This window comes from Bacillus rossius, chromosome 17, assembly GCF_032445375.1.
Source record: "Bacillus rossius redtenbacheri isolate Brsri chromosome 17, Brsri_v3, whole genome shotgun sequence".
Taxonomy (NCBI): Eukaryota; Metazoa; Arthropoda; class Insecta; order Phasmatodea; family Bacillidae; genus Bacillus; species Bacillus rossius.
Genome location: NC_086344.1, coordinates 22,950,085 through 22,971,876, shown reverse-complemented (window position 1 = coordinate 22,971,876; position 21,792 = coordinate 22,950,085). Strand labels below are relative to the sequence as shown.

Genomic DNA, 21,792 nt, shown 5'->3' with positions numbered 1-21,792 from the left:
ACTTATAGAAACTGATTGTCAATCTTAGAGGCTTAATATGGTATATTTAAAATCTTAATTTCTATGAATATAAACTATACATAGTTGATAGTTTCATAGCTTTGATAAAATAAAAATTTAAAAGGAAATGATAAATATTTAATATAAAAGTATTTTGAAACAAAGACGGCGTCTTTCTGTTCTTTCCAAAATTATTTTTGGGTGGTTTTTTCGATTCTATAGGTCTGACCCGTGGGTCTGACTAAGAAAATCATGTTGTGGTTTTTGGGCTTATTATCTGTATTCTCTATGGATAACCTTTTTCCGTAAACATTGGTAATTGTCATTTAATATTTCAGATAAAATTTTGAAATAAGAGACCTTTTTTGACGTTTTAACATGCCGAAAAAGAAAACAGGTCAGCGCAAGAAAGCTGAGAAGCAGAGACTTAGACAAAAAGGAATCAGAACAGCAAAAGAAAATATGACGTTGGCACAATATCCTTGCAATGCCGCGATGGTACGTAGCATGTGGTGTACGTTAAAACCCTTTTTACAATGTGCTTTTGGGTAATTCTGAAGGAGAGCCACTTTTCTGAAAATAAAGAAATATAATAAATCCTACAATTTTTTTTTTTTAAATCCCTTACATGTTTTTGAATTATTTTTCAAGAGGTTGCGTTACCTACTTGAAGTAGCATTTTACCATTTTAACAAGTAGTTTAGATACACTACTAAATTATTGTGATATTGTGATCATTTTTAATGTTAAAGTTTTATTGATATCCTTCTTTTATTTATGGTTATTCTGTTTTATTGTAGCCCGAGACCGTTCTCCATGTGAGATTGCCCTGATTTTGTTGTCAATGTCCTTTTTGTTGATAGTATCTGCAACGTGATTCTGATCATTGATCCACAGATCATTAAGAATATAACTTAGCCGAGACTGTTTTCATAAAGACATGTTATGGCCAGCAACTGATTTCTACCCTAATTTGTTTTGAATTTCAAGTTAAAAATTTGAATTCAAATTCACTTGAATGGAAAACAAGTTAGGGTAGAAAATAGTCTTGGCTCTGGCCATATCGTACTGACATTAAAAGACCCTGTCTTTTTGAAAACAGTTTCAGCAATGCTCTATTCCTTAGAATCTCTGGAAAACCACAGGATCAAATCGCTACAACAAGATGGCTGCAACAATCAGGGCAATCTCTCGTGGAAAACAGTCTCGGCTACACTATTAAAGCACAACATAAATATACGCCGGTATATTTACATTACAATAATTTTGCACCAACCATTAGCCTGGAAATACCATTATTCACATGTGGTTATCGTAACCTGCTTTTGATGTTATTTATTTGACTCTTTGAACGATAGCAATAAATATAATGCAAGACAAATGCCACTTAAGATCTCAGGATTTTTTATATTTTCCCATTTAAATGCTACTAAACAATAAAAAAAAATCATTCTGGTAATCTGCATATTGCTTTAATGTATTCCTATTGCACCTTAGCAGACGCAGTATCGAACCTGTTTAGAAGTGTTGGAGATCTGAATATTATTGGAATCTCACGTCTGAGACATTAAAAAAAAGTAACTCTTATTACTTACAGCTAGGTTTGAATTAGTGTGTGTAATATAGCATCACAGCACAGGACTGAGTTACCTACTCAGGCTCATAGCCTGCATTTTTATAGAGAATATTTTAGAAATTCTAAGGAAATACTGAATGCATTAAATAAAAACATTTGAAACATTATAATTGCATGCAATATGCAGAAATGTTTGATTAATCCTTTTGGAAAATTCAAGCTCACATATGGTGTTTTTTTACATAAAGTCTTGAGTTTTTTCTATTATGTTTCAGAAGTTACCTCAGTGTTCCAAAATAAATATGAAAATGTAAATCTTCCTGTGCCTGCAGGCTGACTTAAAGGGATATATATATTTATTCATGTTAATTTCTTTAAATTGCGTAACTTTGTGGTATCAGAGATAATTTTATACTTGTTTAGAACTGCAATAAAATCAAGAGTATTACTTGTTATCTTTAAAAGATTTGTGCAATGGGAGTGCATGACTTGATGTAAGTTTTTGGACATACGCCATTGCTAAGGCGTATGTCCAAAAACTTACATCAAGTCAAGAGTATTACTTATTGTAAGGGTATCACAATATGTCTTAAATAATTTTAAATATGTATTTCACAATCAAATAGTAAGGGGGGGGGGGGGGGGGGAGCCTACAGTAAAACAAGTATGATCCATTTCCTGTAGTGTAAGGGAAATTTAATTTCCCCCTTTAAAAATCACCGTGTAGCGTTTATTACAATGCACCAATTATTTTTAATCGGGTTTGCCTGTAAAAAATTCAAACTAGCTGGATCATACCATTTCTCTGCAGCTTTATGAAAATAATTTTTTAATCGCAAATACTGTAAATTGATTATTTATTTAATCAAGCTACACTATTAGGTTCCGGCTAGACAACAGCTTAAGAAATCTATAGATTCCTGTGGCGATTAGATGCGTCAATTTCTAACCAAAATGTTGTTATAAAGGCCCGTACACAATCAACATAGCACATGGATAGTTAGCAATAAGCACTCGCAAAACGCAACTAGTACTCCAGCCTGGCTAACACCATTCCTTTGTTTATTTTGGTGGTTTTAACTTTTGAAAAATCAATGCTGCTTTAGTTGGTAGTGTGTAATTATAAGGAAAAAAAAAATAGTATTAACATATTAAAATCCATAACAGCACAGGAAATGCAAAAATAAATTTTATCTCCTTCGGAAATTGGACCATAATGTTTATAGCTTAATCCCATAATAAATAAATGAGAAAAAAACATACTCGGCACAGTCTAGTCAACTAACACATTTTTTGTATTTATTAAATAAAATTCTCAAACGATGACAGAGTAGGATGCTCAGAGCTTATGGTTGGCTGAAATCACATGGCTTTAGCGATAGCATAGTTCTAAGTAAGAGTTAAACCTAACTGTATTTAATACTAACACCAGGTTTATTTAAATGCTTATCACAATGTATGATTATAGGTAGTCGGATTCAATTACATGAAGTTGTATTTAAAATTGAGATGTGCTTGTGAAAAGTTGATTGTGGGCGGGCCTTAAACAACCATATTTAGTTGGTAAACATCTAAGGTGGCAAATATAAAACAGAACACTTAATATCAGTTCAAATTTAGCCAAATGGTATAATGTAGTTTAGTGCTGGTGTGGAGTTCCTGACTATGTAAACTTAAGTTTAAAACAGTTTACGTACTATGTTATTTTATATGTATTTTTGTTTTGTTTCAGGAATGTGATAAATGTAAAAGGTAAGCCACCATATTTCTGAATTAGTTACATTAATATATTAACCTTAATGTATGGTGTCCAACACCAAATGCATTTCTTGGCAGTTTTACAATTGTCTCTCTTAATACATAAATTCATCAAAACAAAACCTAAAATATTAATTTAATTGAATATGTATTTAGCTGGCTTCTAAAATACAAGAACAATATCAACAAAAACTTTGCAGGGAAAAAAAACATTACTTTCACCCTAATGGTTTACAGATAGTAATCATCATTGCCCTAATTAAATTGGTTTTTAAGTAGAAAGATCTAGCTGAAGCCTAAGCTCTAAATAAACGTTTACAACAGTCCGTCCATCCATCGTGTGTTTGTCAGTCATGTTACCTGCAGTCAATTCTGTCTGTTTGTCAGTCAGTAGTTTAGAAGTTTAAACTTTGACAGATGGATGAAATAATGACGACTTTCAAACTGTTTGCAAGGCAATGCCTTTAAAAAAAAAAAAAAAAAAAAATCTATGACAAATTTTAAAGATTGTTTTAGATTGTTTTCTCATTCAAATATTCCCATAGGTATTTATGTATGCATTGCTTTGGAATTGGTATATTTTAGAGTCTGTTTCGAACCTATTTGACTTTGGATAGGGAAGTGTTCTGAAGTGCAGTTGATAGTTAATTACTCACAATAACTCTGAAACATGAATAATTTTGACCTGAAAATACTGTGTGTCTGGGTTGACTCCAGAGCTATCCCACCCCAGTCCATTTATTGCAGATTCCCCTGTAATATAAGATATATATATCATTAAGTTGTACATCCCTATTCATTTTATAAAGGGAATGTAACTTATTAAAAATTTTGCTAAGTAAATTCCAAAAATTTCTCAAGATAAGTGAGCAGAAACACTGTTGAGGTATAAGTTCGAGGTTGGCTTTCTCTTGCGGCTGTTCCATTCTCCTCCTCTGCCCCTGGACATTCCTCTTTCAAAATATTACGACCTTGAAAATACTGGGACTGCCACTGCTAGATGTAATTATACAAAAATGCTTCTCATGAATGTATGATTCTAAGCCATTCCCCCTTGTTTGGACGGGCGTGACGGACTGAGGTGTGTGTGTGTGTGTGTGTGATGTGCAGGAAGCAGAAGAACCGTGCGTTCTGCTACTTCTGCCAGAGCCTGCAGCGCCTGCCCCAGTGCGCCCACTGCGGCAAGGTCAAGTGCATGCTCAAGACGGGCGACTGCGTGGTTCGCCACGGGGGCGTCTTCACCACCGGCATGGGCATGGTCGTGAGTACGCAGCTTGCCGACGCCAGCAGCACAAACCGACATGCAGGAAACTCCCTGTCATCCGCGCATGCTACGAAAAAATACAGCACATATTTAAAATCTGTATTTTTTTTATTACAAGTGGGCAAACTTGAACTCTACTGACGAGTGTGTTGTGTGCGGCATACAGTAGAACGCCACAGGCCTTCTCGGAACTCACACAGTAGGCTGGCACGCGTTGCTATTTTTGTCTCCGTCGCGCTTTGGTTCTAGTCGTGTGTTTGAGCACTTTTATGTTTACTTTTATATTTACTGTACATAAATGTTTAGAATTTTGAGTTTAAATTAATGTTTCCTTTTTTTTGTTTCCCATTTTCGGCTCCTTTGCGGATTATCCGCGATGGCCCTGCCACTTAATTTCGCGGATGATCGGGAGTGTACTGTATTGTTCATTCGACTCCAGCGGTGACGTGGGCAGGGTTATCGGTGACAATGCTTGTATAGTAGTTTCTACGGTGACTCACCGGAGGGGAATGAGCCATACAAATTTAGAAAAGGCATCACTAGCTACTAGAAGCATGGTGCTGTCAGGTTTTAGAACGGGGGAAGGGGCCAACAAAATCTATAAATAATTTTTGCATAAGCCTTACGGCCACATCTGATGTTAAAAATCTAAATTGAGTTTTCTGCGCAGGTTTACTTAGGGCACATAATTTACATTATTTTACACCGATTGAGAGGGGACAGGCATGCACTCTGCCATCACACTCAACCTCTGCACTGATAGGTGATTACAAATATGCCAATATGAATACATGACATGAATATTTGTTCATATTTGCAAATACAAATATCTAAATATATATAACTCAAAGGTGACTGACTGACTGACATAGTGATCTATCAACGCACAGCCCAAACCACTGGACGGATCGGAATGAAATTTGGCATGCAGGTAGATGTTATGACGTAGGCATCCGCTAAAAAAGGATTTTGATTAATTCTACCCCCAAGGGGATAAAATACCACACACTGACTTACTCATCACAAGATCTCTAAAACTATACACCCGATTGACTTGAAATTTAGCATAGTTACTCATTTTGTGATGTAGACGCTCACTAAGAATGGATTCTGCAGAAATCCGATCCCAAGGGGAGTTTCGGGGGCGTAATATATCAAAATTTCCAGTTTTTGGTAGGAAATCACCATGTCAACGGCTGTTGCTTTGTTGATGCTTCATTCGTCTCTATGGCAACGACTATTTCATTGTTAGTGCAGTCCTCATCACCGTTGAAATTTTGGCGGATACTTTAAATATCAAAAATTGCCCTTTTTTTCAAGTATATATATTTTACAGACTTGAAACTTCACAGTAATGTACCTTATGTTACGCAGAATGACATTTTCCAAAAATTAGATCCCATGGGTAGTTAAAACCAGGCAACAGTAGGTACCTACTTTGTCTGCATGAGAACAGGATTTTGCATTGTTCATGCCTTCTGCGTCTCCATGGCAACGGGCATCGCGCGGCAGTGGCGTACCCACAAGGAGGGGCATGTATAATGAGCGGCGCAAGAGTGATCTGCCTGTAGACTGCCGTAGCGAAGTACGGGTACATCAGTTGTACGTTGCGTGCACGAGTCGGGAAACCATCGGTGCTATTCATTTTCTCTCCGGTACATTATACAGCATTGTAATAAATTTTCACTGAATTTTTTTTATTTACCATTACTGTAAATGGAAGATGTAGCTTAATTTTTTTCCATTAGTATAGCCGTGCGAAGCCGGGTCATGCAATTAGTTTTATTTATATATTCATATCCTCTAATATGCGAACACAAATATTCGCACGAAAATACGAATACAACTACTGTATTTGTATTCACATGTGTAAATATGAATATTTTTATATTCGTAGAAAATTCTTTTGCAATTAAATTTGTATTCTTATTTACAAATATACAAACATTACCATCTCTGTTGCTTATATAGCATATAAGTACTGACTGACAGACTAAAGCACTGTACTCATATCACGCCTGTAAATTGTCCTAAAGAGGCTTATCTGACATACCATGCCAAAAATATCTTCCCCCACCTCTGGAAATGAAAAAAAAAAGTGGCAATGCTACCATAAGGGGTCTGTGAGTATTATATAATTTCTAATCTGATTTTAATAATTTGTTATTCAATTTGACATTTAAAAAAATCAAATAAATTTTTAGTTAGTTGTTGATAGATACAGTTTATGGAAGAGGTTTTGTTTTATCAACCATCACAGATGTCCAATTCAATGTTCATGTAATGTAACGTCACATACACAGTAATACATCTTCGACATTATCAATTTCAAAGACATATCATTGCAGTAAACAATGTTTAATGCTAGGACACTAATGTCTGTTAGACACTTTCATAAGATATAAAAAAAATGTATAATCAAAGTTCCACGCAATAGTAAAAAGTTTTACTGTATTTTTTATTAATTTTTTAAATTTTTGTATTCCTGTTAAGTGTAACTGAGAGTCATGGAAATGTTCATGTCAAGAGCCTCTAGCCGATAGACTAATGTAGGTAACGGTAAGGGAAGTCGGCAAATTGGATCCGTAACTTCGGGATAAGGATTGGCTCTGAGGACCGGGGTGTTTCGGGCTTGGTCGGGAAGTGGGTTCGCGCTAATGTGCCGGGCCTGGGCGAGGTGATTGTGGTGAAGTTCTGTCTTGTGCAGGATGAATCCTTCAGGATCCGAGCTCGGTCCCGTGCCTTCCTTGCTGTGAGGTGGTCCTGCCACGTCTCAAGGGCCCGGTGAACTGGCACGGACCTGGGGAATCCGACTGTCCAATTAAAACAAAGCATCGAGGTGGCCTCAACATGGTGTTGACTCGATGTGATTTCTGTTGTTGGAAAGCAGAGAAGGAGGACGGTTGCGCGCGCGTTGCAGGGCGCGATCTGCGACTTCTGCGAGGCGTGGGTGTGCCACGGCCGGCGCTGCCTGACGTCGCACGCCTGCACGTGCCCCCTGCAGGAGGCCGTGTGCGCCGAGTGCGAGCGCGGCGTGTGGGACCACGGCGGCCGCATCTTCCGCTGCTCCTTCTGCTCCAGCTTCCTGTGCGAGGACGACCAGTTTGAGCACCAGGCCTCCTGCCAGGTGCTGGAGTCGGAGAACTTCAAGTGTGAGTGTCCCTCTCCCCTCCCTCTCCTCTTGTCGCAGGGGGCCTGCACGTCACGGGATGTCTAGTAAGTCACGAGAATCCCGCCGTAAACAGTTACATGAACATCGTCGTCCACTGCTTCCGGCCTGTGGCCGGGTCAGCAAAGTAAAGCGCCTCCGTCTTCCTCCGTCCCTCCACCATTTCTCATCCATCACTTTATTCTAGTCTTCTCCTCTCTCCTGCACTCCTTTAACTATCTGCTCTTCCAGTCTCCTCCTTGGTCTTCCTTGGGGTCTTCTTCCTCTGTACTTCTTCAACGCCATCATTTTCCTAGGCAGCCTCTCTTCTCCCATTCTCTGGACATGGCCATACCATCTCATTCTCGCTTTTTCAATTATGTTATTGCAGTCCAGTACTCATGCTTTTGCTTGCACTATCTCATTCCCGATCCTCTCTCTCCTCGTAACTTGACGGCATACTCCTCGTGAACTCCGCTCCCACAACTGGAAAAAACCACGGCAGATGTCGCATCGAGCCAGGGGGGTTTGCTCTGATTGATGTCTGTAAAAGAAAGTTGATGCATCATCTGTAAGGAGCTCGCTCAGTCAGGGGGGTGTTTGCGTTGGTGAAGCGGGGTGATAAGTGCAATGCCTGCTGGTGGTTCTAGCGCGATATCTTCTGTTCGTGCACAGGGCAAGTGTGAGAATCGAGCAGTAACCATAACATATGGTTGAGAAATGGAAGATACAGGAGCAATGCAAGTCCGTTGAGTGCTTTTCAGAACCTGTATGGGGTATTTCATGTGGAAATATATTACAGTAGAACCCTGTTATAACGAATCTGAAGGGAGTAGTTTATATGTTCACTATAGAGTGGAACCTTTATATCTGGGAAAACTTTTATATTGGCAATTAATACTCAAAAGCAAAATCTTAACTACACATAGGCCTAAGCCAAGAAAAGAATGAATGAAAATACTCAAAGCAACAGTTTTATGAGCAAATGCAGATATTATTTTTAATGAACTACACATGTACAAACTTTCTATTACCTAATGGTTCTTGGACATTGGCGTATTATCCTTTTTTCAGGCATTTAATACTCTGTGACATTTTCGCAGCTTGTGAAAGAAGATTGTTCATCTTGTTTAATATTTTACTTAATGTGGATGTTGCAATTCCCAGTTCCTTTGCTGTTAACACGTGCGGGACAGTAATGTCCAGTTTATCTCGCACAGATAATGCCTTATTTTTTTTACCGCGTTTTTCATCCTTTTTTATGTACGTATTTCTTATTGAAGCACATTTGCAGCTTAATAACAGAACAAAATTTTACCGTCAAAAGTAAATAAACGAAAAATAAAAAGTCTGACGCATCAAAGATCACTACGCATCATTTAGTATCGCAGTTGCTAAAGCTGGAACGAAATTTTCTTACATTCTATGGAAAAATTTAGTCCACAGAGTTCTATCTAGTGGTAGTCTTACGAACCTTACTCAATAAAAATGTCCGTAACGTGAACGATAAAAATGAGACGTAAAAATATTCAATTTGCTGCTATAATGTACATACGTATTTGTGTGGCTGTAATTTATGTTTAATTTTGATAACATATTAAATGTTAACGCGTTCGCCCATTCTTTAACTATGCAGGGAAAACTATTTTTTATTTTCACCAAACTGATCACCATTTTTGGCTACACGTAGCCTACCGAGGCCACTCGAATACGACTTGTTTATAATATGAACAGTGGACAATCGAGTAGCGTATTGCTGAGAAAAACTTCAATGTGATCCAGAATAGACGTTTTGTGAAAAAACTTGTAATTATATGAAAATATTTCAGATAAATGTGCATTATGCCGGCAAAATTTGTTCGTGGTACAAGGGAAAACGTATCAACATTGACAAAAGTTGTGCGCTATATCCAATAAGTTAATACATAACCTCACATCATTTTGCCGGGACTGAGACGGAAATTCACAATAAACGGGAATTCATTATAGGCGGGTTCACTATAAACGGGTTCTACTGTAGTTTAAAAAAGAAATGCGGAAACAGAAATACTCGCCTACCCTCAGCTTATTCTCAAATGTTATCTTAAACAGACACTACTGAAATATATTTTGTTTTTAAATCATGTGTTTTTTTTTCTGTAGCCTTGCACACATTGTGTGTTCCCGGGTTGGCGGGGACCTTAATAACCTCAACGTCGATGGGACCTGTAGCCCAGATTGTTTTGCCGAGGGTCAGTTCTGACGCCCGGCCGAGGAACACGGCATATGTATGTGTGTGTGTGTGTGCGTGCGTGCGCAGGCCAGTCGTGCAACAAGCTGGGCCAGTACTCGTGCCTGCGCTGCAAGACGTGCTACTGCGAGGACCACGTGCGGCGCAAGGGCTTCAAGTACGAGAAGAACAAGGCCATCCCGTGCCCCAAGTGCAGCTACGAGACGTCCCAGACCAAGGATCTCAGCATGTCCAGTGAGTAGCGGTCCCTTCGATTGTGATAGCCAGAGGCTTAGCAAAGTTAGGCCTGTGCGAAGCTTGGACAAGCGGGATCCATTGATGCTCTTTTTAGAGTATTTGAGTGTTTTATTCGAAGCTTCGTATTTGTATGCAAAGCTTCATGTCTGATGTGAAGTTTCGTATTTGTTGCAAAGCTTCAAAACGGTCAAAGCCTAATTTTCGCTTAATGAAAATATTTAAGTTTTGTTTGTGTTGTGTTTTGCTCGAATAAGGTTGGTTTTTTTAAAAAAAAAAAATCAAAATTATATTGTCTTATCTGTCTGTCCCCCCCCCCCCCTCCCCCCCCCGGTACAAGGTTCAGAAAACCGTAAACTAGAGGGGACCAGCAGTTCACAGGCATATTATGTAGCTGTTCAACTAGGCAGACGTTCAGGATGCAGTAGCGAAACTAAAGTGCCATAAGTGACGGGAAGTTGCGAAGTAGAGCATGTGGTTTTTTGACTAAGCTTTTCCCATCTCTGGAAATTCACATGCAATTGCACTTGCAATTATAATGTGACTCTTTAATTTTTAAGTTTATCAGTTCCTATAAAAACCAGGTATTATATTCAGGTAAATACTGTATTTAGCTTTATGTTAGAGATTATGAGTAGATGGAAAATGTATGTTCAAGCACAGGTGACCAGAGTTTGCGAGACACGTGTGGATTCTATCACCACGGCGAGCGCTTAAATAGCTTAACAATCAGCACCAGGGCCACGGGATAAAAAACTCAAGGAAAAGAGCACGAAAATTAAATGTTAGCGTGTATTTATTTTTTATCAACAATAACTGTGAGTTAATATTGCTCCTTGCACCTTCCAAACAATATTCTTGATCCATCTTTCGGCTTATGGAGGTTTGTCTCTGATTACTGTAGTGGCTGTACTGTATTGTTTTATCCAAGTAAATGTTTTTATGTGTTTAGCGCGAAGCCACAAGTTTGGGCGCCAGAATCAGTCTGCATTTGACGAGGATGACGAGTATGGCGAAGGAGGAATGAACGGCTACTACGGTGGTGTGGATAATGCAGAAGGTAAGTGGCTGCTGAACATTAAAACAACTGTTTAAAGAGTTGATGATTATTGACGATGGATAATATGGATGGATAATCCAAATAATTTTTAGTTTAAAGTATTGCAAACATGTTTTAGGTTTTTACCGCATAAATGACACCAGATATACATCAATTTTGGCCATTTACAATTATTATTGAAAGTTAAAATAAAGCGAATTCTTTATTCCACTAGGTTTGTTCCAGCCATGGAGGTAGACTGTCTTTATCCTTGAAAATAACACACATCAATAAAACCCACAACAGTTTTATTAAATAAACAATAGGACAAAATTATAGTTTATGAAAGAATGTTTATTGGTAAATACAGTAGAACCCCGTTATAATGAATCTGAAGGGAGTACAGTAGAACCCCTGTCATACACTTTTCAACGGAGGGCACAAAAATGGTGTATGATGCGGGAAAGTGTATGAAATGGGAATGGCAATAATGAAATTTTTTTCCAATCTAGCATACCAGCACAATGCCAGATTAAACATAAATACATATGTGTAAATAATTGCATTACATTAATGAAAGATATGAATTCATCATTATATTATACATATAATAAACTCACCAGAAATGTAAAATACAGTCCATAATCAAGTAAAGCTGACATGAGAAACAGTGGCCTTAAAAAATGTTATGAAGTCCTTTCTTGGAGGGGGGAAAAGTCACCAAGCCTAAATTAGAAATTAAAAAAATTAGGCTATTGTAAAAAAAAATCAGAAATTTTTGCTTGTTTATTACATTTTACAAACAACTTTATGCAACAGAACAATTTTCAATAAAATTTTAACTTGAGAAACGTAAAATACAAAACAATCCAATCGTAAAAAAACAATAACAAACGGGTATATTCAGTTCAAAGATAAATGACTGCACAAAATATGAGATCCGTGCCTTGGTAAAGCACGTGCACCATTTTCATGATCATTTCTTGTTTGCGCCACTAGTCTCGCTTGGTGCTGGCCATAGATGCTACTAGCGAAGTGCACAGTCTTCCTGATACTATCCATATCTATGGTGCAATAAAGTTATTTTCTTACGTTTGCAAATGTAAACAATGATCGTTTTTCAAAACAAAAGCATTAAAACGGAGTTTATAAGGAGGAATATAAAAAAAATTTGTGAATTTTAGGACTTTTCCGCTTCGTAAAAACGTATGAAACGGGAAATTAATGGTTTTATAAGTGTATGTTCCGGGAAAGTAAACCATTGTAAATATAGTACTTTCGGCGGGACCGAAATTAATCGGCGTATGACACGGGAAAATGTATGAAACGGGAACGTATCATCGAGGTTCTACTGTAGTTTGTATGTTCACTATAGAGGGGAAACTTTATATCTGGGAAAACTTTATTGGCAATACATACTCAAAAGCAAAATCTTAACTACACATAGGCCTAAGCCAAGAAAAGAACGAATGAAAATACTCAAAGCAACAGTTTTATGAGCAAATGCAGATATTATTTTTAATGCACTACACATGTACAAACTTTCTATTAATGGTTCTTTGACATCGGCATATTTTCCTTTTTTCAGGCGTTTAATACTCTGTGACGTATTCGCAGCTTGAGAAAGAAGATTGTTCAATTTGTTTAATATTGTTCTTAATGTGGATGTTGCAATTCCCAGTTCCTTTGTTATTAACACGTGCGGGACAGTGGGGTTGGAGTCTACCTTTTCAATAATTTCCAGTTTATCTCGCACAGATAATGCCTTTCGTTTTTTACCCTTTTTTATGTATGTATTTCTTATTGAAGCACATTTGCAGCTTAATAACATGAAATTCTTTTTACCGTCAAAAGTAAATAAACAAAAAATAATGAATCTGGCGCATCAAAGATCACTATGTATCATTTATTCATTTAGTATCGCAATTGCTAAAGCTGGAACAAAATTTTCTCACTTTCTATGAAAAAATTTAGTCTACAGAGTTCTTCTTACTAACCTTACTCAATCAAAATGTCCGAAACGCGAAAGGTAAAAATGAGACGTAAAAATATTGAATTTGCTGCTATAATGTACATATGTATTTGTGTGACGGTAATTTATGTTTAATTTTGATAACATATTAAATGTACACGCGTTCACCCATTCTTTAACTATGCAGGGAAAACTATTTTTTATTTTCACCAAACTGATCACCATTTTTGGCTAAACGTAGCCTACCGAGGCCACTCGAATACGACTTGTTTATAATATTAACAGTAGACAATTGAGTAGCGTATTGCGGAGAAAAACTTCAATGTGATCCAGAATAGACATTTTGTGAAAAAACTTGTAATTATATGAAAATATTTTAGATAAATGTGCATTATGTCTGCAAAATTTGTTCGTTGTACACGGGAAAACGTATCAACATTGACAAAAGTTGTGCGCTATATCCAATAAATTAATACATAACCTCACATCATTTTGCCGGGACTGAGATGGAAATTCACAATAAACGGGAATTCATTATAGGCAGGCTCACTATAAACGGGTTCTACTGTATGTAGATTATTTCCCAGAAACTGCTATACTAGAACATTACCCATTTATTTTCTTCCCCAATATTTGCCAAAGATTTGTTCCATGTTTTTGCTATGAATAATTTTGAATGACCAAACACTCCATAATTTTTTTTCTACATTTGAACACAAAAACGTAACTAGAGATTGAGCTTAGCAAGAATAAACTTTTACGCTAAATAATGTCTTTAAAATGATCTGATTGTTTCAAAATACTCAAGTATGTGAATGTGAACTTTATTCGTAAATATTTGTGTTTTGTTATAAACAAAAGTACCCTCTTATTTCCACAATAAATGAAGTTCTCTTGTTTATTTTAGATGCTTATGGGTTGAAAGTAGGGCTGTGCGGGAAAGAATTTTTTGATTCGGGAAATTTTCGGGCAGGAAAAATTTTTTCCCGCGGGAAACGGGAACGGGATCGGGAAAAAAAAATTTGAAATATATATACTACTTACCAATCTTTTTTAAAGTATCTATATATATATATATACGTATATTTTTAATATCCTTTACCATAGTAAAATATAAATAATGCCAAAAAATTAAATAAACATGTAAATATAGTGAAACCAACAATATAATTATGTCTTTAGATTAATATAAAACACTTGTAGTAACTATTAAATCTTCAAAATAATATGTGATTCTCATGAAGGAACACTAATTCCTCCACATGTTGTGTGGCCAAGGACTCTCTTTTTGTAGACACAATATTGCCTGCTGATGAAAAAACTCTTTCACTTGCTGCTTCTGTAGCTGGTATTCCAAGATACTTCAGTGCTAGCTTGCAAAGGTTTGGCAACAATGAAACATTTTTTCCCCACCATTTCAAAGGATCTTCAGTCTTTGCAAGTAAAGGCATACCAAAATAATAAATTGTGTATTTCACTTTGAGATGTATCACTGAACTTTGAAGAACTGGCTAAGCTGTCAAACTGTTTCCATAATCCACTTTGTGGCTTAACACTGGGTTCAGATACTTGTTCCATGTCTGCAAAAAAAAAAGTTTGAATAAGTTAACAAGTCTTTAATTAAATTAAAGTATTTTAAAACAAAATAGTGATAATAAGATTTAATTTTAAAGTTTGTTTCATTAAAATATTTTAAAATTTATTCTAGTGACAATTAAATTTCATACATTTTATTCTGTAATGAAATTAAATTACCTGATAATGTAGCTGTTTGTTGTGATCTTTGCAGCATTGACTGCAAGTGTGTTACTGACAGTGACTTTTCTTCCTCTGGAATCACAACAAACTTGAAGCGAGGATCCACAAGCATTGCAGTGAAATATGGTTCCTGCTTTTCATACATAGGGAATTTGGCTTTAAGAGCAAACAGCAGAGCTTTGGAAAAAACATCTGATCCTCCACTGCTGTTACTGTTGATATGCTCATTCAGGCAAGCTTCCATTGAAAAAAGGACAGGGATTACCATGGATGCTGTTGGTGTCTTGTCACTGCACAGTTGGGTGGTTGCTTCATGAAGGGGTTGAAGAATCGACACATAGTTCTCCAAAAGTTGCCACTCACTGACGGTTAAATTATCAACATTGAGTTTAAGCAAATGTTGGGAAAGTGCAGCTTTGTTTTTCAGCAATCTTTCCAACATAAGGAATTCTGAATTCCATCTTGTACAGTCCTGGATAAGTTCCAAACACGGGAGTCCCAACTCTTCTTGAATTTTGTGTAGCTGTAAATTTTCTGAGGAGCTGTGCTTGTAATGCCCAACTATTGAACGTGCTTTCTTCAACATTAAGTTCATGCTCTCGGTACTTTTTCTGGCATCACTTAAGGCTAGTTGGAGAGTATGGGCAAAGCACTGTAAATGTGTGAATTTAACTTTACAAAGTGATGAACCCAGTTTGATGTTCCTCCCATTGTCAGTTACCATATAAAGAGGTACTTTAGCCTCTTCAAGTTTTAGAAGGTCCCACTTAGTCAAAATTTTGGTAAGTTTGTCACCAATTGCAGCAGCTGTGTGACTTCCTGAAAAACTTTCACATCCCAAACAATACTTGGACAATGCAAAGTGTTCAACAAAATGGCATGTCACTGCCATGTAGGCATCATTGCTGCGTGATGTCCACAAATCACACGAGAAGGACATAGAGGCTATGCTAGCATTAGCTACAGCCTGAGAAATTTTGTTAGACAGTTTGTCTCGCACTGAATTGTACAAACTAGGTACAACTGACCTCGAAAATGTTGTACGTGATGGGACCTTGTAAAGGGGCTGTTCAGAGTGCAATATTTTCTTGAAGTGCATATTATCCACAACACTGTATGGCACCATGGAACCAGCCATCCACTCTCCAATGTTTTGTGTGATCATTTTTGCTTTAGCATGGTTAGGGTTCCACTGATGAGTATCTTCAATCTTTAACTGCTTGGAAGTAGATGGGCCTACACAAGTAGATGTGTTTTTAGATTCTCCTTCACGTTTTCCTTGAGCATAAAATTCCCTTTTCAACAGAGGGTGTTGTTCCAAATGCCGTATTAATCCAGACGTGCTACCATAACTGGTTTTAATAATTTTTTGACACTTTGTACACTTAGCAGTTTGGTTAGCATTCTTTTCATAATACCGCCAAACACCTTTCAACTTTGACGTTATTTTTCCTGAGTTTTCCATATGAATGGCAAATACAACCGGAATTATTAATTACAGACTATCGCGTCTTTCTCTACGGGCAAACAAGTAAACAAGTACAGTAAAAAAATTGAGACAGTTTAACCAACTACCACCAACTACAAAAAGCTGAAGTTTTTATATATTTAATCTCTAGCTTGGTAACTATTATGCGATTAACGGTTTGAAATAATTTTTTTTAACTATTTACGTTTTAAAGCTACTCAATTATGTTTAATTAGAAAGAAACTAATATTTTTTTTGGTCCCGGTTTTTAAACACATATTATGATGACAAAAGAATTACCACAAGAATTGCGCGATCTGTTTTCTGTTCGACAACGATGAAGTCATCTATTATTTACGCCTTTTTTTTATGTCTGTAGGTTACGTGAGATTTTATGATAATTTTTTAATGTTTTAAGTCGGCAGAATACTAATAATTACAAAATATAAGCAATAAACTTAACCGAAGAAGATGTGCCATTAAAAACGTAGCCATTTAATAAAAAACTGACGCATTGCCACCATTTTTGACAAGTTTCTTCTCGTGAGTAGTTGCGTTAAAACTATTTCACCTACTTTTATATATGTTTTCTTATAAACATTAAGTGAAGCATTATTTTTATATTTTTAATACCGTTGTATTTCGGATATGTCGTAGGTAGGTAATTACGTTTGTCAAACAAAACCAAATTAATTATAACGAGGTCCGATTTTTTTGTAAAAAAAAAACGTAAATGCATGATCTATAATAGTAATTGTAAAATTATATGAAACTGTTTGTGTTTATTTTAAATGGAAGGATGTTATAGGTTCAGTAGCTGATATATTTTGAGGTTATGTCAGATCTTGTAAAGAAAAACAAATTCCCGAAAATTTCGGGAAATTTATTTTCCCTCCCGACGGGAAAAATAACTTGGCATTCCCGAAGTTTTTCCCGAATTTCGGGATCCCGCACAGGCCTAGTTGAAAGGGAAATATTTTGCGATAGGTTATTTCAAAGAAAAATCCATGCCAGCTGCCATGGAGGTTTAGCTAGCAGTTTTGTTGGAAGCTTCTAGCGGAGCCTGAATGAAACCTTCCATGATGTACTAGCCGGAAAAACTTACACGAGATAAAAACATAGTTGCAGGTTTAAGGAGCATAGATTGAATAGAGCACAGATTGAATATTTTTGAACTGTTAAGCATGCCTAAAATTTAAAATATTTTATGAAACTTTAAAATTTTCAGTTTTTTTTAAATGTTGGATATCATTGCTTATTTTTAGATTCTGATGGGGACTATGACTCTTCAGAAGAAGACTCTGATGAAGATGAAGACGACGAAGATGATGAAGACACGACTGAGAACAATAAGGTTTAAATTTTCAAAATGCGCTATATGCAGTGGTTGCGGCTGGATGTGATTAAGATGAGAGATTTAATAAAAGTATTTATATAGAAAATATTCCAAATGCTGTGTATTAATTTTTTTTCTTCTGTAAGATTTGTTATCATTCTGCCTTTTAATGTGATGCATGCCACAAGCCTCATTAATTGATCATTGTAAGTATATGTACGAAGCTTCGAAAAATAATACAGTGAATGGAAATGAGCAGATTATAATTTGAATTAGACAGTTCAACACTATATTTGAAATTTTCACATCATTGTGAAGGTACTGTGAGAAATATTTTGCAGCCACGAACACGATTCTAATTTTATGTACACTCGGCCCTCGAAGTAACGCCGTAATTCATTCTAGGAAAACGGATAGCTAATCAAAACAGCACCACTCAAATACAAATTTTCCATAAGAGAGTATATGTATTAATGTAAATAATTCTTTTTTGACCATGGAAGTTTGCTTGTACACTACCATGTTAATCAAGGCATTACGCCTTTTTGAATTAATTTATACAGTTCTAACTAAATGTTTAAACAGTACATTTAAATAAAAGTTGTGGTTATTTTTTAAGAATAAATGTATTAAATAACAATGTAAATAAATTACAGGCAGCATATTTACATTACAAGCCTTGGGGATAACATTTCCGTAAGTAATTGCTAACAACATTACTGAGTCCCAAAATAAAAAAAAATAATAATTTTATTATAATAGAAGATATGTTTCAATTTTCAAATAATTAAAGAATAACAAATTTTTCATTTTCTTTTTATTAGAAATATTTAACCGGTTACCGTGATGCCAGATTCTGTGGTTTACTGCACGATTGTCTTCTATGAATCTTCTGAAAGCTTCTGTCCCCGGGAACATAGCGTACCTATAACTATCGTAGTCATAGAACCACCAAGCAAGCAAGCAAGCAAGCAAGCAAGCAAGGAAGATCGTAGTACACACTAACCATGAAAGAGTGCTGCCTATCGAATGCAATTTAGAGTTGGAGCGTTGTATGCAATCAGCGAGTTATTTGTATTGGACTAAGTGCGTGCACTCTAAACAGGCATCCACATAAAGAAATGTATTATGCCAACTAGTGCTTGGCTACATTTTCATTTTCCTACATTCTACACAGTGGCGATGAAACAAATAAAGGTTATATTGTTTCCACTTGTGTGTAAAAGAGAATTTACACATTGAAAACTACTTATATCTGTTAATTAAATAAGTAAACAGTAATATTTTAATGAACAATGGATTTCAACTCTCCAGCTGGCAGTTGACAAATATGTTAAAACTTATTAAATTATATTAAGAAAAATATTTAACTTATGGGCCGGCCCAAATTAGAAGATTACCATTTAGTTTCAGACCTGCCAACTCTCACGATTTTGGTGTGAGGCTCACGATTTTAAGGTCTATCTCACGCCCTCACACCAAAATAGTGTTTCCTCACGATTTTTCGGGGCCCCAAGATTTTGTTTGTAAAAGTTACAAAACAAGTTTTACGAAAGCTTACAGTAACGAGTTTCCATCAATACTCGAGCCACGTAAAGGAAGCAATTTTGCGTTTTGTAGCGTGTGCCGTGCTGATTTTTCTATCTCGTATAGTGGAAGAGGAGACATTGTGAAACATGTCTCTACAAAAAAACACAACTAACATGTGAAGTGTATTGCTTCCAATAAAAAAATTAATTTTGCTGTGAACAGTGATAATAGTGTTACACGAGCAGATGTTATTTTACATCTTTTTTAGTTGCGGCCCTGCATGATCACTACACGACAGCGCTAAATTATGTTCCACTAAATTAAATCTGCAACCTATAATTTGTTGAAATAAATTTTGAAGCAGAGACCATGTAACATATGTACAGGTATGTCACTTAAATTTAAAGATTCTCATTTGTTGTTTTTTTATATCTAACCTGTATTTATGGGCCTGAAAATTTTTATCGAGGACCTCATGATTTTTTAAATTTGAATGTTGGCAGGTCTGTAGTTTACATTTGCCATACGTAACTAGAAAGGAATCAAAAACAATCAGTTAACTTATACAATCCCAGTATTTTAGAGCTATCAAAGTTCCGCAATAAATTTTTTTGGATTTTCCAGTCTCTTTAACAAGATCTGGAGGACTGGAGGTTTGACGTTGGCTGGTCGAAGGTGACGTGTTACATGTTACCGGGGTACCTTAGTCGTGCAGCTTCCCGGAGGAAGCAGTCGAGAGGGTGGTGTGGTGTAGTCCACATCCTGCTCTTGGACCCTGTCCGCGAACAAGCCCGAATCGAACAAGATCAGAAATGGTTCACAGACAGTTAGTAAAATGGGCAGAAAAGAGCGCTAAAACAACGGTGATGGTCGGGGAATAAAGATTTGGTAAAAACTCACCATACAGGGAGGTGGCTTCTGGTGTCGGGCAAGTAGTCCGCCAGAGTGCCAAGCTCACGAACACACGGTTGTCGCGGACGTTTCCTCAATTTAAAAAAAATCAATAAAATTTAGCAAAGATTAACTACCTACCTCTACCAGGCACGCAGACTGACTAATTATTTGCGCGACAACCGGACTGAAGTCTTGTGCAGCTTGCCGACGATGCGATGTTGTCAGTCTGCTATCGCGGCGCGAAGTATTTTTTGGAGTGGCAGCGACTTGTAATTAAGAGGCGAGGTCAATCAGAAGAAAACGGGGAGACTTCGGCTTCCGGACCAAAAGGTTCCAAAGATTTCTGAGGGGGTGGTCGAGAAATACCGACTTCGATAACTTGAAGTCGGTGATACTGGCCGATGTCAGCGCGACCTACTGACGGGTGTCCGTAACAAGGAGATACCGACTCGTGCATCTCTCGCACAAGATGCGTAGAGCTCATGGAGGGGACTAGTGCAGCGCTCTGGTGGCTTGGAAATGAACTAAGGGGGCACTGTTTGTTGCGTGAGGCACCAGAGGGTAGGCATTTAGCGGGAACTCAAACGCCCAGGGGAAATAACTCGCAACTCTGCCATGAGAGGGAAGAGGCAGTACGTTTGAAGACTGGTGTTGTGACCTCGAGACAGGCCGGGGTTGGTGACCGGCCATTGAACTGGGCATGGTTCCTTGGAAAGGCAGTAAAGGGGGGGGGGGGGGGGGAAGGTTGAAAATATGCTAGTGACAGTGCGAAACTCTCTCGGCAGAGACCTGAGGCGTGCCGGGGAGGTGGTTAAGACGATCTGCACTCACGTCTGAAATTGCTCGTGTAAAGCTGGCTCTCAGAAGAGCTCCTATAAAACAGTGCCCTGGGAGAACGCCGATACAAGTCGTCTTGATCACGGCTCAGAGGAGAATTACAGGCGACGGGCGTGCGCCAAAGCGAGAATAAGGCGAGCGCGCCTGCTGGGTCATTATATGGTAGGCAAAATCCGATACAGCGCCGGGAAAGGATTGGGGAACTAGCCTGACAAAGATTAAATGGGAGTGTACAGGAGGTGGAAAAGTTTAAGTGTTAACAGCAAAAAATTACTGGCCAAATTATTTTTCAAAAATTCAAATTTAGAATTGTGCCAAAAATACTAATTGGCAGCACAGCATCTCCATTGGATTCCCTGAAAAAATAATGTGGGCATCCAGAAATTACGGGAGGATTGACTGACTAGCTTTGACGTGAACTCACTATGTCCAGCAGCCCGTGGCTAATGAGATTGTGGGCTGTTATTTGTGGAGGGCTGCCGTTCCAGTACACTTTAGGTGATCGCAAGGGCTGGGGAAAAGGGGGGGGGGAAGACTTCCCTTGCCCTCCGTGGGTTAATGTGTTAATGTTTCTCTTTCTCGCTTTCCCTCTTTATCTCTCCCATTCTCTCTAGGGTCTGGAAGCTGGGGCTACCACGGACACCTTAACTTACTCATTCCGTATTCACCCTGGCTGAGAAGAATAAATGAGGTATGTGCCCCAACATCATGGAGTTTGTTATGCTAAAGGTGCTCCGACATGAAGACT

General features: G+C 37.4%; 1 protein-coding gene across 1 annotated transcript; it reads left to right on the top strand.

Annotated features, from left to right (window-relative positions):
* The first annotated feature begins 273 nt into the window (after positions 1–273).
* Positions 274–17,898, top strand: LOC134541008 (zinc finger protein 330 homolog). The gene is made up of 7 exons (XM_063384131.1): positions 274–498; positions 3,309–3,328; positions 4,445–4,595; positions 7,519–7,750; positions 10,046–10,210; positions 11,163–11,270; positions 17,713–17,898. The coding sequence occupies exons 1-7, from the start codon at positions 379–381 to the stop codon at positions 17,805–17,807; spliced, it is 891 nt and encodes a 296-aa protein (XP_063240201.1). The 5' UTR covers positions 274–378; the 3' UTR covers positions 17,808–17,898.
* Positions 17,899–21,792: the final 3,894 nt, after the last annotated feature.

What these genes read in the sequence shown, in the direction of transcription:
- LOC134541008 (XM_063384131.1), top strand. Translation starts at nt 379, where the DNA reads ATGCCGAAAAAGAAAACAGGTCAGCGCAAGAAAGCTGAGAAGCAGAGA. An exon ending in CCACCGGCATGGGCATGGTC is followed by an intron (nt 4,596 to 7,518) that starts GTGAGTACGCAG and finishes CGCGCGTTGCAG; the next exon opens with GGCGCGATCTGCGACTTCTG. An exon ending in CAAGGATCTCAGCATGTCCA is followed by an intron (nt 10,211 to 11,162) that starts GTGAGTAGCGGT and finishes TTATGTGTTTAG; the next exon opens with CGCGAAGCCACAAGTTTGGG.